Source organism: Rhinopithecus roxellana, chromosome 13 (genome assembly GCF_007565055.1).
Source record: "Rhinopithecus roxellana isolate Shanxi Qingling chromosome 13, ASM756505v1, whole genome shotgun sequence".
In the NCBI taxonomy this organism is placed as follows: domain Eukaryota; kingdom Metazoa; phylum Chordata; class Mammalia; order Primates; family Cercopithecidae; genus Rhinopithecus; species Rhinopithecus roxellana.
This window is the reverse complement of record NC_044561.1, coordinates 130632108-130647984: the sequence shown is the minus strand read 5'-3', so window position 1 is coordinate 130647984 and position 15877 is coordinate 130632108. Positions and strand designations below refer to the sequence as shown.

Genomic DNA, 15877 nt, shown 5'->3' with positions numbered 1-15877 from the left:
CTTTATTTCATTAAGTTGATCTTCAGTCTCTAATATCCTTTCTTTTACCTGATTGATTTGGCTATTGATATTTGTGTATATGCTTCATGAAGTTCTCATGCTGTGTTTTTCAGCTCCATCAGGCCATTTATGTTCTTCCTTTTGGGGCTGGATTTATAGTTTTGTAACCCCTATGCCAAATGTTGACACCTTATAGTAATTGGCAGGGATAAGTAGGAAATTGCTTGATAAATAAATACAAACAAAAATGTATGCTGGCAATTCTTAAGACATTTCTAATATTACTTTGCCACTAATTTTAAAGTTAACTTATTTATTAAAGATTTTAAGTTAAGTAAACTTAACATTTGACCAGTCTTCCCCTTTTTCTAATAAAGTATTTTATTTGAGCACTTTTATTTTTCTTTAAGCCAATTAATTAGAGCTCTTTTATATTTTTAAATAGAGAAACGTGTACACAACACATAAATACATAGAGATATTATGTATACTGATAGAAGTACATCTTATAGATTCCTAAGACCTCCCCTTTTTTTTTTTTTTTTTTTCTATCTTAGACTTGCAAACTCTCAATAACCTGTGTCACTGCCCCGGAAGTTGTCAGCTAAATAGCCCTAAATCTGCATATTGAAGGAAACTCTTATAAGAAAAATTGGATAGCAAAATTTACATTTTAAGGTACACAGAGAAAAAGTCTGGTGGTGCTAAAGAGAGATTAAAGATGGATGCCAAATGAAACATAAAATTATGAAAATCTATCAGGATTGTATAAGGAGACCAATTTTATTTAGATAGAGACTACCTATATTTTAACTGGATCTCTGAGCTCTGGGCAGACCCTACACTGAATCCTGGGTCTCCAAAAAGCAAAAATTATTGTGAGGTTAGACCAGGTCATGCTTTTACAGTGCACTTAAAACAATTTTTTTAACAAAGACATTTCTACATGTCTAAACTACACTATTCCTTAAGAATTCAAGAGTAGCCTCTGTTGCAGTAACTATTTTAGTAAAAAAATTAGGTAGCACCATACAAAAGCAAGCAGTTTAAGAGCTGAGATGAACTTGTCTGTTTACACTCTTGGGGTTCCATAAGGAAACAGGTTTCTCCTCCAAGGGGAATGTGGCACCTTCTCCATTTTCTGTAAGGAACCCTGGGTATTATAAACTATATTAGGTTTCTCATGAAGCAGAGGGTGCAAGAGAAAGAAGAGACGGAAGAAGTAAATGAAGAAAACAGAAGCCAGTCAACTAAGAAAAAAAACTTTTGCTCAAAAAGACAAGGTCCTAGGAGAGAAAAACAAAAACAAAAACACAAAAACCAAAACCTGAAGGCCTTTTAAATACAAACACACACACAGGCACACATACACACACGTTGGATGTTAGCTTTTAATTAAGCTGACTTTTAACCATTGAGCTCCTTAAAAAAAACCTTTTTAAAACTCACTGAGGAGACAGACCCTCTCATATTGTTATATATATATATATATATATATATATATTTTTTTTTTTTTTTTTTTTTTTTTTTTTTTTTGAGACGGAGTCTCGCTCTGTCGCCCGGGCTGGAGTGCAGTGGCCAGTTCTCAGCTCACTGCAAGCTCCACCTCCCGGGTTTATGCCATTCTCCTGCCTCAGCCTCCGAGTAGCTGGGACTACAGGCGCCCGCCACCTCGCCCGGCTAGTTTTTTGTATTTTTTAGTAGAGACGGGGTTTCACCGTTTTAGCCAGGATGGTCTCGATCTCCTGACCTCGTGATCCGCCCGTCTCAGCCTCCCAAAGTGCTGGGATTACAGGCTTGAGCCACCGCGCCCGGCCTTTGTTTTATATTGTTTTATACTCAGTACCTGTTTTAAGAAAAAAACAAGGAAGTAAAACCAAAGACAGGCAGCCCGGTGCCAGGCCCGGAACCAGGCCTGGGTCGGCCTGGCCTAAACCCAGTAGTTAAAAATCAACTCATGACTTAGAAACTGATGTTCCTGACATTATATAGAAGAACACTGTGAAACTCCCTGCCCTGTTCTGTTTCACTCTGACCACCGGTGCATGCAGCCCCTGTCACGTACCCCCTGCTTGCTCAAATCAATCACGATCCTTTCATGTGAAATCTTTAGTATTGTGAGCCCTTAAAAGGGGCAGAAACTGTGCACTCGGGGAGCTCAGATTTTAAGGCAATAGCTTGCTGATGCTCCCAGCTGAATAAAGCCCTTCCTTCTACAACTTGGTGTCTGAGAGGTTTTGTCTGCGGCTCGTCCTGCTACATCATTACTGGCTGGGCATGGTGGCTCACACCTGTAATCCCAACACGTTGGGAAGCCGAGATAGGCGGATCACTTGAGGCCAGTTTGAGACCAGCCTGGCCAACATGGTGACCAAACCCCATCTCTACCAAAAAAAATACAAGAATGAGCTGGGCGTGGTGGTGCATACCTGTAATCCCAGCTACTCAGGAGGCTAAGGCATGGGAATCACTTGAACCTGGGAGGTGGAGGTTGCAGTGAGCTGAGATTGTGCCACTGCACTCCAGCCTGGGCCACAGAGCAAGGCTCTGTCTAAATAAATAAATACATCTCATTATCATATTTCATTTAGGACAAATTGCTGTTATTTCAGAAGTACCAAGTATCAAACCAGAAAGGGCTTGATTTAGGAACTAAACCCAGGCTGTCGTGGTGGAAAAAAAGAAGGCAGAATCCTTAGGTAAGGAACTGCAGCATGGGATGACAGTCATTGCTCTTTTCGGTTGGTCTGGCTAGCAAAAATGTGGCCTTGTTATATTAAAAAAGTCCCCTAAGCAGTCAAAATAAAAAATCTTTTTCTTTTTCCGTTTGCTGGCTATTTTTCTTCCCCCACCACACCACCTTTTGTGTGTGTGTGTGTGTGTGGTGGGGAGGGGGGGAAACTTACCCACTTCAGAGGCCTTGCTTCTCATAATTTGGAACTTCCCTTAGGATTTGATCAAGTCAGATAGAGTTGGTCAAACTCAATGGGAAAAAGACAAAAGAACTAAAAAAAGAAAAACAACAAAAAAACAGTTAAGCGAAACGAAGGATTGGACAATTTATAAGATTACTGAGCACACTCATAGTAAGGAGAAATTAAGACCAGCTGGTTGTTAATCTTAGCCAAGACAAACCCCAATTCAGTTACTTACCTAGGGATGGGTCTCAGGCTGAAGATTGCTTTCTACCATCCTAGGAGCAGGGGAAGAAAACTCATCTTTCCTGTGGGAAGTGAGCTCAAACTCCATAAAAGAGTTACCTGCCTTCCATTGTCACTGAAGCAAGAAAAAACTTGCCTTCCTTATGTTAGAAGAGAGTAAACCACCCCCGTCCCCTCACCCCCCCCCCCACAAAAGGAGTTGTACAGCAAAATAAACTAGATCTTGACCAAATCTGGGTAGATGAGGGATTCTCTGGAGGGGGTTCTTCGAGGCCTCAGCAAATTGTCCTATTGGTTTGAGCCATAAAGACAGTTCAAGCTGGTACTAAGGACTGACAGGAGATTTGTCAAAGGTCAGTGGCACCTCTACTCAGAATCCCTTTGTGGTTACTAAAATGTGAACCTTAAATATCTGAGTCAGATCTCAGTCAACTTAGGAAGTTTATTTTGCTGAATTTAAGGAGGCACGCCCTTGACACCGCCTTGGGAGGTCCTGATGACAGGGGCCCAGGGTAGTCAGAGCAGTTTGGTTTTACACATTTTAGGGAGACAAGAGACATCAATTAATATACGTAAGATGAACATTGGTTGGTCCGGAATGGCGGGACAACTGGAAGCAAAGGCAAGAGGGAGCTTCCAGGTCAAATAGGTGCATTCCCTTGAGTTGCTGGTTAGCCTCTCCAGAGGTGGTAATCAGATATGCATTTACCTCAGTGAGCTGAGAGATGACTTTAAACAGAACGGGAGGCAGGTTTGCCCTAAGCAGTTGCCAGCTTGACTTTTCCCTTTAGCTTAATGATTTTGGGACCCCAAGATTTATTTTCCTTCCACATTTTTTTATTTTAAATCAGACTTAAGGTCTCCCTTGATGTTAATGCTGGAGAAGTATGACAAGGCACGTCCAACTCTTACTTCCCCTCAAGGCCAGAAAAGTCTCTCAGGTTGAACTTCAGGGTTCCCTGGTAAAAGAGGGAGTCCAGTCCGCCGCGGCTGCTGGGGCCGGGTCGCGAGGGGTGGGGGGGGGGGGGCTTCGAATTTTATTCCTATTTTACAGGCATTAGTGCCACCCATTTCTCCTTAACCCCAAACTTCCTCTCCCCAAAACAGAAACGTCATCATTCTGCTTCCACTTGTCTAGAAGAAAGCAGAGGGCGCACACTGAGCAGCGCGGACGCGAAAGTTAACTGAATTATTTGCGGGAAGACACGAGGAGGTTGGGGTCCCCCAACCCCCAGCCATTTTGTGGCTCGTAGGGGTTGTCGCTTCCCAGGCCGTGAGGGGCCCAACCCCGCCCCCCGCCCCAGGTCGGCCTCCCGCCCCGCGCCCTGGGTCAGACCCCAAACCTAGCCCCCCGCGTCGGGGCGGGGCGGTTGGGGACAAGCTCCACACAAGGGGGCGCTGGGCCTCGGCTCGCAAGAGCGCGGGAGGCTCAGACGTGAGGTACTCTGCGCAGCCCAAGCTGCAGCCGGTCTGTGAGCGGTGCGCCTGCGCGAGTCGAGGGCGGTGGCTCGGCTCCCCTGGAAGGGTGGGCCGTCTGAGCACTGCGCCTGCGCGGGGCGCCGGACTCTGGGCGGGACTTCTCGGCTGACGGCCTGCGTGCACTGCGCTTGCGCGCGTTGAGGGCGTTGGCTCAGGCGCCTGGAAAAGACCGTCCGCCACGCCGCGCTGGCGGTGTGGACGCGGAGCTCAGCGGAGAAACACGGCTGAGGTAGGTGTCCTGATGGGCCGCTCAGGTGACTGAACTGCAAGTAAGGAAGGACAGGCCAGGTGAGGCGTCCTCGCACTGCGTGTGCGTCGCTGGCGGACAGAGGCCTCCGCCCCCTTTTGGGGCCTCCGAGCGCCTTCGCGATCTTTGCCACCTGCCCTGGTGTCCTAACGGGAGCTGGGTCCCCGTCACACCCTTCACTGAGCGCCGCGCCCCTTCCCGGCCACTCCCACCATCCAGCGCCTTCTACGGCCTCGCCCTCTGCGGCCACGCCCACCCCACCATCTCTGCCACGCCCTTCGCGACCACGCCCACCTGCCGACGGCCTCTACCCGGTAGCTCTGGGCGTTCGCCCAGCCTGACCCTCTCATGCCTCTGCGTCTACGCGTGGCCACCTCGCTTCCTGCCCCCTTCTCACCGCCCTTCGTTGGCCACTTGTTCCCACCCTCCATGATCCTGTTCCTTCCGAGGGCATCTTAGGAGAGCTGGATCCTGCACGCACCCCGGCCTCCACTCCGACCCCTTCCCAATTTGGACCCAGGTTTTCCAATGAAAATATAATTATGTGAATCAGTAAGCATTTGTAACTAGCAGTATCACAAAAATAAGCTTCAAATCTGGATTTAGAAGTGAAGCATGCGTTTTAAACAATTGCTATGCAATTGAAAAAACATATTGGTCCCAGAGCAGAGTGTGGATTACACTGTCACTGGAAAAATAAGAATTGAGAAGAAGGAAAAGACTGGAAGATGCAGACCTTGGTTCCTGTTAGTGGAAACACTGTAAAGTCCCAGGTAGGGACTTTTAATTGGAATTAAAGCTATCACAGTTCTAAGAAATGAATGAATATTGATTTATTGCCTTAAGTCGACACCTGATCTAACAGAAACTAACAGGCTTCAGCAAATGAATAAGATTAACACCTTTCAGACTAGTGAAGAAAACACACTATTTGAAGTTTATGATTTTTAAATGCTTTTGTCTCTGTAAAGAATTGTAAATTTTCATTTCTATACTATTCTTTACACATACACATTTTACTTCTGTTTGGTAGAGGACATCATGCCCCATAGAAGTTAAGTGAACTTAATTATTAAGCAATATAACAAGTACGTTGTGTCTCCTTCTCTTTTTAAAAGTAGAAATGGAGAAGAAAATGAAATAAAGCAGCAGTTATGAGGCAGAGCCTAAGAGAACTATGGCAACATCAGGCGACTGTCCCAGAAGTGAATCGCAGGTAATTTCGGTTCCAGTTCCTAAAAATCTGTGTTTAATGAATGTGAACATTACAGAGAGCTAAGCGTCAGCTCACAGATGTGGTGGAGCTTGACTTGTGCCTTGGAAGGTGGCCACCAGCAGTAGAATGCTTAAATGCGAAGATTGTGAGGCAGAGGAAACACAGTGTCTCTAAGATGACATCCTGCATTGGGCACCATAACACTTCCAAGGAAATACTTAGGCCCTAAATATCACCCTCATTTAGGGTTCCATTTTTGGTATGTGAAATGGCAAAGCAAGCATATTTTCTGAGCTGTTCAATACAATTTCAGGCATAATATCAGCAATATATTGAAGGCAAGTTGGACACGTTAGAAAAGATTTGTGCATTCATACTGTTTCTGCCTAGGGTACTCATGTAGTTTTGTTCAAGTTAGCAGTAAAAAAACCCTCAAATTTTAAGGAATGTTGATTATGTAAAACTCACCAACTGAATAATAGATACTGTTTTTAAAAAAGCATTTCCGTATCTGTTATGTCAATTTTAATATTTTCTTTTTTTTCTCTTTCATTCCAATGATCTGTTTTCATTTGGGTTTTTTTTTTTTTTTTTTTTTTTTGAGACGGAGTCTTGCTCTGTCGCCCAGGCTGGAGTGCAGTGGCCGGATCTCAGCTCACTGCAAGCTCCGCCTCCCAGGTTCACGCCATTCTCCTGCCTCAGCCTCCCGAGTAGCTGGGACTACAGGCGCCCGCCATCGCGCCCGGCTAGTTTTTTGTATTTTTTAGTAGAGACGGGGTTTCACCGTGTTAGCCAGTATGGTCTCGATCTCCTGACCTCGTGATCTGCCCGTCTCGGCCTCCCAAAGTGCTGGGATTACAGGCTTGAGCCACCGCGCCCGGCCTGGGTTTTTATATATAGGAATTTTATTTATAGTCAGCATCTTTCATTAATTTCTTTAATTATTCATAAAATGTTCTAATTCCGTGGACATCTTATTTTTCTTTTGATAAATTTAACACATATTAGGACATTTCCAGAATGATATTGTAAACATCAAGTGCATTAAACAGTGTACATTAAGTCATATATATATATTTATAAAATAAAAATACTGTCGGATGTGTCTGTAGTTCAGCTACTCGGGAGGCTGAAGCGGGAGGATCACTTGGGGCCAGGAGTTTGAGGGTGTTGTGTATTCTGGTTGTGTCTGTGAATAGCCACTGCATTCCAGCCTGGCTAATAAAGTGAGACTTCATATCTTAAAAAAGAAAAAGCAACCCTCTAGATAAAGTTTGTTCCCCAATCTCTGTCCTGTTCTTCCTCTTCTCTTTCTAGAGGCAAACACTACTGTGAATCCTGCATCTGTTTTGTGTCACTGCAGCATTTTTTATACCTCTGTGTCTTATATAGATATCCTTGAATGACATATGATATTGTTTGTGTGTGCTTTTTAGAGTTTCCATAAGTGGTGTCATACTCTCAGTGTCACCTGTAGCTTGCCTATTCATTTACCTTTAGCTCTGGGAAATTTGTCCTTGTTGATATGTGTGTGATGCTGGTTCAATCCTGCCACTGTAGGGTACTCCTGTAGTGTGTTCCTTCTCTGAAAGTATAAAATATCCTAGTTATAGTTATGTGTATGGGCCTGTTGCAGTCTCACTGCTATACAGTAGGCATATACCCCATTTTACTTATTCCCCTTTTGTTGGACACTTGAGTTGTTTCTAGTTTTTTCTATTTCGAACAATGCTGTAGTGACCATCCTTCTACATGCCTCTGTGCTCCAATAATGGCATTGCAGGGCGCAAGGGATTGCAAGTTTCAGTTTTACTGGGTAATGATCAGTTGTTGCCCACAGTGACTTTACTAGTTCACAGGTCTGTCAGTAGCCCACAATAGTGCTTGCTAACCCTTGACAGCATCAGACTTTTAAGTTTTGGTCAGCCTCATGGGTTAAAAAATGGTATCTTGTTACTTTAATTTTGCTGACTACTTGAGGGTCATGGTGGTGCTTCAGTGATACTTGTGTTCATCCTGTTAATACTACCCTCCATTATAGAATAGATGTCTGATAATGGTACTTTGTATTTTATCTCCTTTTTTCCCACTTGATCAGTCTGTTTTTTAGGGTTTTATCAATTTTATTTTTATAAAGAACCAATTTTATCTGTGTTGATTTCTCTGTTTTTCTATTTCATTGATTTCTGCTTTTGTCTTTATTTCCTTCTGTTGTATTTGGGTTAATTTTTGTAGCATCTGAGAGAGAAGCTTAGATAATTGATCTTAAACATTTCTTTAATAGTCTTTAAAGCTATGATTTTCCTCTAATCACTGCTGTAGCTATACATCACATATTTAAATGCATTGCATTTTCATTATTCAAAATATTTTCTAATATATTCAGTGGAAATTAGAAATTTTCTGAACTATTTGAAAGTATGTTGACCAATTTCTAAACATTTTGGAAATTTTACTTTTTCTTATTTAATTTTGCTTTAATTACCTTGGTTAGAGAACATAACATCCTCTATAATTTCAGTCTTTTGAAATTTATTCAGGCCTACTTTATATTCTAATCATATGGAATATTTTGGTGAATGTTCCATGAGTACTTGCAAAGACTATGTATTCTGCAGTTGTTGAGTGTAGCATTCTATAAATGCCATTAAGATCAAATGTATTATTAGTATTGTTCAAAACTCTATATCTTTTCTGATTTTTTTTGTCATCTTCTATCAGTTACTAAAAATTCTCCACTATGATTGTAGATATATCTATTTTTCCTTTTGGTTCTGTCACTTTTTGCTTTGTATATTTTGAGTCCCTGTTATTGGGTGTATATATTTAGTATAGGTTTTGTTTTCCAGATTAATTGACCTTATTTTTTATAAAATATCTGTCTTTTTACCTGTTAATAAATACTTCTTTTCTTGCATGTACCTTTTTTTAATGTTAGTATAGCTATACCGGCTATATTATTATAGCACTCCAGCCTGGGTGACAGAGCGAGACTCCATCTCAAAAAAAAAAACCAAGCAAAGAAAGGGCCTGAGTGTGTGCGTGTGTGTGTATGTATGTGTGTATGTGTATGTATATGTGTACACGGGGGTTTGTGTATGACATGGGCATGGGGGGGTGTGGAAGGCCGCACACCAGGGGGTTAGTAAGGGTTGCCTGGGCTGGGCGGATCAGTGATGGGGTGGAGAGCAAGCAGAGGGCAGTGCTGCCTTGTGAGTCATGCTCCTGGCATAGGGAAATATTCCCATTCTTAGGGAAATTATAGAAAATAAAGTATTTTCTATAATAATAAAGTGTGTGTGTGTGTGTGTGTGTGTATTTTTTTTTCCCCTCCAGTCCTTATGTTTAAAGCATTTTCCTTGTAAAGAGCTAGTCAGGTCTAGCTCTTAGGTCTTTTCTTGGTCCCTCTGTTAAACACAATTTCTGCCTCTTAATTGGAGTATTCAGTCTATTAACATTTAATGTAATGACTCATATGATTAAGTGTAACATCTTGCTATTTGTTTTATATTTGTCACATTTCTTTTTTGCGCATGTCTGCATTCCTGCCCTTGTGGATTAATACAGTGTTTTCTATAATTCCACATCACCTCCGCCACTAGCTTGTTAGCTGTATCTTTTCATGTTGTTTTAGTGTTTTCCCAAGAAATTGCAATATGCATCCTCACTCAGTTTCAGTCTTTTTTTTTTAACCACTTCATAAGGTAAAGATCTTATAAATTAGTTTCATTTACCAGCACCCATATTTTGTACTGTTGATGTATCATTTTAGTTTTACATATGTTGTAAACCCCACAATAAATTGCCGTTGTTGAGTCTTTTTTTTATAAAGTTAAATAGTCTTTTATGTTTCCCCAATTTATTATTTGCCTTTTTTGAGGTCTTTCCCTTTTTCCTGCATTCTGTGTTTTCATGTGGGATCATTTCCCTTCAACCTGACAGCTGTATGTTTATATTTACTAGTGTGCGTCTGCTGTGTCAAACTGTGAAATGTGTTTTGCCTACATTTTTGAAGAATAGCTTGATTCGGGGTTTTAGGTTTGCAGTTTTTATTTAACACTTCAAAGATGCCATTTTACTGTCTTCTGGCCTCTGTTTCTGATGAGAAGTCAGCAATATTTTACTATTGTTCCACTAAACGTAATGTATTCCTTTTTCACATTGGCTGCATTTAGGAGTTTTCTCATTTTGGGGGTTTTTAGCAGTTTTCTTCTTGTTTTTCCCACTTAGGGTTAGTTGAGCTTCTTGACTCTGTGAGTTAATGAGTTTTTTTTGTTGTCGTTTGTTTGTTTTGTTTTGTTTGGACATGAAGTCTCGCTCTGTCACCCAGGCTGGAGTGCAGTGGTGTGATCTCAGTTCACTGTAACTTCCACCTCCTGGGTTCAAGCAATTCTCCTGCCTCAGCCTTCCAAGTGGCTGGGATGACAGACACGAGTAACCACGCCTGGCTAATTTTTTGTATTTTTAGTAGACACGGGGTTGCACCATGTTCACTAGGCTGGTCTCAAACTTCTGACCTCAGGTGACCTACCCACTTTGGCCTTGATGATCTTTTTTTTGTTAATTTTGGAAAGATCTCCACCATTATCTCTTCATTTATTTTTTTCTGCCTCATCTTCCCTCTTCTTTTTTGGGGTCGCCATGTAAACGTAAGTTAGAATTCTTGCTGCTGTTTGACATGTCTCATGCTCTATTCTTATTTGTTTTTTTTGTTGTTGTTTTTGTTCGTTTTTCTTTTTGTGCTTCAGTTTGGAAAATTTCTGTTGACCTGACTCTTGAAGTTGCTGATCCTAAACAAGATAACTGGGAAAACAACATGTTGGTAAAAAAATTTCTTGAGATGTCAAATAGGATCTATATTATACAAAGAGTAGTCCCAGCTACTTGAGAGGCTGAGGTAGGAGGATTGCTTTAGCTTGGGAGGTGGAGATTGCCATGAGCCAGGATCGTGTCACTGCACTCTAGCCTGGGCGACAGAGGGTGACCTCATCTCAAAAAAAAAAAAAGGCATATTCTTCAACCCTGGCAATCTATCCCGCAGAAATAAAATGTCATCACATAAGCTTATCTGTGCACAGACTTCTTTTGTTGCAGCATCAGTTATGGTGGTAGAAAACTGGATCCCAAGACAAAGTCTATCAATGGGGGATGGCTGAAGAATCAAGTGAAGTTCCTGCTATGGAATATCGTATAGCCATTGAAAGTAGTAAATCAGGGTTCTGACAGTTGGAGAGTTTTTCCAGAAGGTATTGTGTAAGAAAAGCAAAATGCAGTTCAGGCTTGGTGGCCCACACCTGTAATGCCAGCACTTTGGGAAGCTGAGGTGGGCAGATCACTTGAAGTCAGGAGTTCGAGACCAGCCTGGCCAACATTACAAAACCCCATCCATTTCTACCAAAAATGCAAAAATTAGCCAGGCATAGTGACACACACCTGTAGTCCCAGCCTCTCGGGAGGCTGAGGCACGCGAATTGCTTGAACTGGGGAGGTGGAAGTTGCAGTGAGCCGAGATTGTGCCACTGCACTCCAGCATGGGCAACAGAGCGAGACTCCATCTCAAAAAAAAAAAAAAGCCAAGCAAAGAAAGGGCCTGGGTGTGTGTGTGTGTGTGTGTGTGTGTGTGTGTATGTATGTGTATGTATATGTGTACACAGGGGTTTGTGTATGACATGGGCATGGTGGGGGTGTGGAAGGCCGCACACCGGGGGTTAGTAAGGGTTGCCTGGGCTGGGTGGATCAGTGATGGGGTGGAGAGCAAGCAGGGGGCAGTGCTGCCTTGTGAGTCGTGCTCCTGGCACAGGGAAAAGCATGAAGGGTACAAACAGGCAGTTAACAAGGTAAAAAAAGATGCTGGCAAGTATTTTAAAAACGTCTAACCACACAAAGAGGCGAATGGACTCAGAAAGTGATTTTTACCCATCCGGTGGACAGAGACTACAGTGATTGGTATCTATTGAGTGAGAGTGTGGGAAGATTGGCCGTTCCCTCTCAGCAAGCAGCCCAAGGAACACCTTCCTGGAGGGCACCGGGTGGTAAAATCAAAAGCCGTAAAGTACACATAGTCTCGGCCCATCAAGTTCATGTGCAGAGACTTACCCCTAAGAATATTAAGGTATATACAGAATGATTTATGTTGAAGGAAGTTCATCTTAACATAATTTAGAATAGTAAAAACTGAGAAGTCTAAATGTACGAGACTAGGAAACTGGATAATTCATAGACTGGAATACTCTACAGATACTAAATAGTGTTAGAAGTATATTTAATAAGAAAAATATTCAGAGCTCATAGAGTGAAAACCGTAGGTCACAGGCTCATTGTGTGAACCCAGTGAACGCTTTGTACTTGTGCTACGTGTCCACTTTTTTAAAAGTCTGAAAGTATAAACACCAGTGTGCTGTCTGTTATCTGTGATCAGTGAGTGAGATTACAGGAGGTTTTAATTTTCTTCTGTATACTTGGTGTTTTCACACATTTTCTAAAGTAAACACGAATTACTTTTATGTTTAGGAAAATGTGTTTAAAGTGTTTGTGTTGAGACAGGGTTGATTCGTTGAACTGGAGTGTGTGATTTGAGGTTCTGCCCTCTGCAGTGATGTCTTCCAGGCAAACTTATTCTTGTATAAAGTGGATGGCCAGGCATGGTGACTCATGCCTGTAGTCCTAGCACTTTGGGAAGATGAGGCAGGTGGATTGCCTGAGCTCAGGATTTCGAGGCCAACCTCGGCAACATGGCAAAACCCCATCTCTACTAAAAATACAAAAAATTAGCTGGGTGTAGTGGTGCACACCTGTAGTCCCAGCTACTTGGGAGGCTGAGGCATCAGAATCACCTGAACCTGGGAGGCAGTAGAGGTTGCGCTGAGCTGAGATCATGCCATTGCACTCCAGCCTGGGCAACAGAACTAGACTCTGTCTCAAAAAAAAAAAAAGGAGGGGTTGGGGGAGGCTCCAAGGACCCTTGTGGGCCCAAGCTGGGCTCTGCTGCCTCGTGGAAGTTTGTGCCCTGCCATCAGCTCTTTCCACAGGCTCCTGGCTGTGCCTGCCTGGGACGCTGGGCCCCCGGCTCTGTCCTCACACTGGTTTCTCTTCGTGGGGTTGATGATCACCTTCAGGAAGCGTGGCCGATGAAGGAAAAGGGCTCCTCACCAGACAGACACTGGCGGGGCCTGTTTCTGACTTCTTGCTTTGATGTTCTCTTTTAGGGTCCAAATTTTTTTTTAGAAGAAATTTAGAGTGAAGGTGACAGCCTTTGATTATAGTAGTAACGATGATCCAGATGGTTTGTATAATAAATACTTGGACACGTGAATCTGTATTTGAAATTTGAAACCATCCTAATAACATAGCCAAGAAAAAGAAAAAAAAGGCTCCCACGTCCTCTCCTCACCCTTTCCTTGGCTTTGAGCAGGAAGAAGAGCCTGCTGAGTGCAGTGAGGCCGGTCTCCTGCAGGAGGGAGTACAGCCAGAGGAGTTCGTGGCCATCGCAGACTATGCTGCCACTGATGAGACCCAGGTAGCCATGTGTGGTGGACAGTGCTTTGTGGTTTTCAGCATGTTCAGTGGCAAAATGAGATAAATTTTGCAGAAGTCATATCAAAGTTAAATGAAGAAGTATTCAGATGCTTAGGGCCACACAAGACCTGTGTGTGAAGCTCACAGCCTAACCAGTACTGCTCCAAGCACGTGTGAAAATACCAGGTGTGGAGTGGGGACCCTCAGCCAGGGGCAGAAGCACCTGTTCTGGTTTCTACTTGGAATTTAGAACCCACCCAGTTGATGAAAAGTAAGACTACCAAATATATCAAGCTGTATCTCCTTGGATGTAGCTTTGTTTACTTTGCGACAGGTATTTCTTAGCCTAAACCTCCAGTAAGTCAGTTGGCATAGTTGAGTTACAATGAAGAGGCTGTTGAGAAATTCTCTCCTAAGCCATTTGAAAATGTTTACTCCTTTTTAAAAAAAATATCGGGTTAAGCTGTGCCCTCCTTTCAGGTGGATGTTCCAGAGGTATCGCTAAGTCGTGGTGTCACTTGCAAACATTCTCAGTTGCTGTCATTACCCACTGACTCCTGTTTGAAATCTCTGTGATTTTGTCACCATCGGTGGGATTTATTACTGAGCCACACTTGAAATACCGATGATTGGTTTTCTTATTGAATTTTAACTTTTTTTTTCCAGCTCAGTTTTTTGAGAGGAGAAAAAATTCTTATCTTAAGACAAACCACTGCAGATTGGTGGTGGGGCGAGCGTGCAGGCTGCTGTGGGTACATTCCAGCAAACCATGTGGGGAAGCAGGTGGATGAGTACGACCCTGAAGACACGTGGCAGGATGAAGAGTACTTCGGCAGCTACGGAACTCTGGTATCGTTTTTTTAATTCCCTGTTCAGCTGGCCAGGCGGTGGGTTCTCTCTAACTTTAGTTCCTACTGCATCGTTCAGAGCAGGTCCATAGTCTTGCAGGCCAGAGCGTCTCTGTTGCAGCCACTCAGCTCTGACATGGTTGTGTGGAAGCCACTGTGGATGACACATAAAGTGTGCAGGGTTGTGTTCCAATAAAACTTTATTTATGGACCCTGAAATTTGAATGTATACTATACAGTTTTCGTGTATCACAAATTATTCTTTGGATTAACTGATTTAAAAGTGTAAAAACCATTGTTAGTTTGGAGGCCGTCCAAAAACAGGTGGTGGGCTAGATTTGGCCCATGGCTTAGTTTGCTGACCCCTGGCTTAGAGAGATGATTTGAGCAGTGAGATTATGTACATGTTCTCTCAGCAGTTTTTTTTAAAGTAGTAAATTTTACTTTAAAAATGAAATTAGACTGGGTGTGGTGGCTGGCACCTGCAATCCCTACACTTTGGGAGGCCAAGGCAAGAGGATCACTTGAGGCCAAGTGTTTAAGACCAGCCTGACGACATAGTGAGAAAATATATATATATATAATTTGTCTCTACAAAAAACTATATATATATATAATTAGCTGGGCATGGTGGTGCATGCCTGTAGTCCCAGCTACTCGAGAGGCTGAAGTGGGAGGATGGCTCAAGCCTTGGAGGCCGAGGCTGCAGTGAGCCGTGATGGTGCCATCGCACTTCAGCCTGGGCTACAGAGCGAGAGCCTGTCTCAAAAAGAAAAGAAATAGAAAGAATTCCATAAATCTGTGAAGAATAATACTTAGGTCAGGTGTGGTGGCTCATGCCTGTAATCACAGGACTTTGGGAAACTGAGGTCAGAGCATCACTTGAAGCCAGGAGTTCAAGGCTGCAGTGAGCTATGATTGCGCTTCTGTACTCCAGCCTGGGTGATCGAACCAGACTCTGTCCCTAAAAAAATAATAAAAGCCCAACTTCTAAACAGCTTACTGAATTTTTTTCCCCACCATAGAGAAATTGCCTATAACCCGATGGTCTAGGCAACAATCTCTGGTTACGTTTTAAAACTAGATGAAAACAGTTACTTGCAGGGTGAATGTTATAAAAATAATGTTAGGCGAAAGAAGGAATAGGGCAAAGAATCTATAATGTTTGACTCAATTATATAAAGTTAAGAGGCCACATTAGAAGGTTTTTTGTTTGTTTTGAGACAGAGTTTTGCTCTCTTACCCAGGCTGGAGTGCAGTGGCGGGATCTCGGTTCAACGCAGCCTCTGCCTCTCGGGTTCAAACAATTCTCCTGCCACAGCCTCCTGTGTACCTGGGACTACAGGTGCGTGCCACCATGCCTGGCTAATTTTTGTATTTTTAGTGGAGGGGGTTTCACTGTGTTGGCCAG

At 42.9% G+C, this 15877-nt stretch overlaps 1 protein-coding gene across 6 annotated transcripts in view; it reads left to right on the top strand.

The window, feature by feature from the left end:
• Positions 1–4284: 4284 nt before the first annotated feature.
• The window catches only part of PRMT2 (protein arginine methyltransferase 2), a 32298-nt gene continuing 20705 nt past the window's right edge, over positions 4285–15877 (top strand). For 3 of the 6 annotated variants that reach the window (XM_030914014.1, XM_030914013.1, XM_030914009.1), the window contains exons 1-4: positions 4285–4869; positions 6009–6103; positions 13515–13619; positions 14285–14467. In XM_030914014.1, the coding sequence (XP_030769874.1) occupies positions 6065–6103; positions 13515–13619; positions 14285–14467 (327 nt within the window). In that variant the 5' untranslated portion in view covers positions 4285–4869; positions 6009–6064. Of the gene's footprint in view, positions 4870–5551; positions 5661–6005; positions 6104–13514; positions 13620–14284; positions 14468–15877 lie in introns of all 6 variants that reach the window. The other 3 variants (XM_030914011.1, XM_030914010.1, XM_030914012.1) reach the window with 3 other exon arrangements.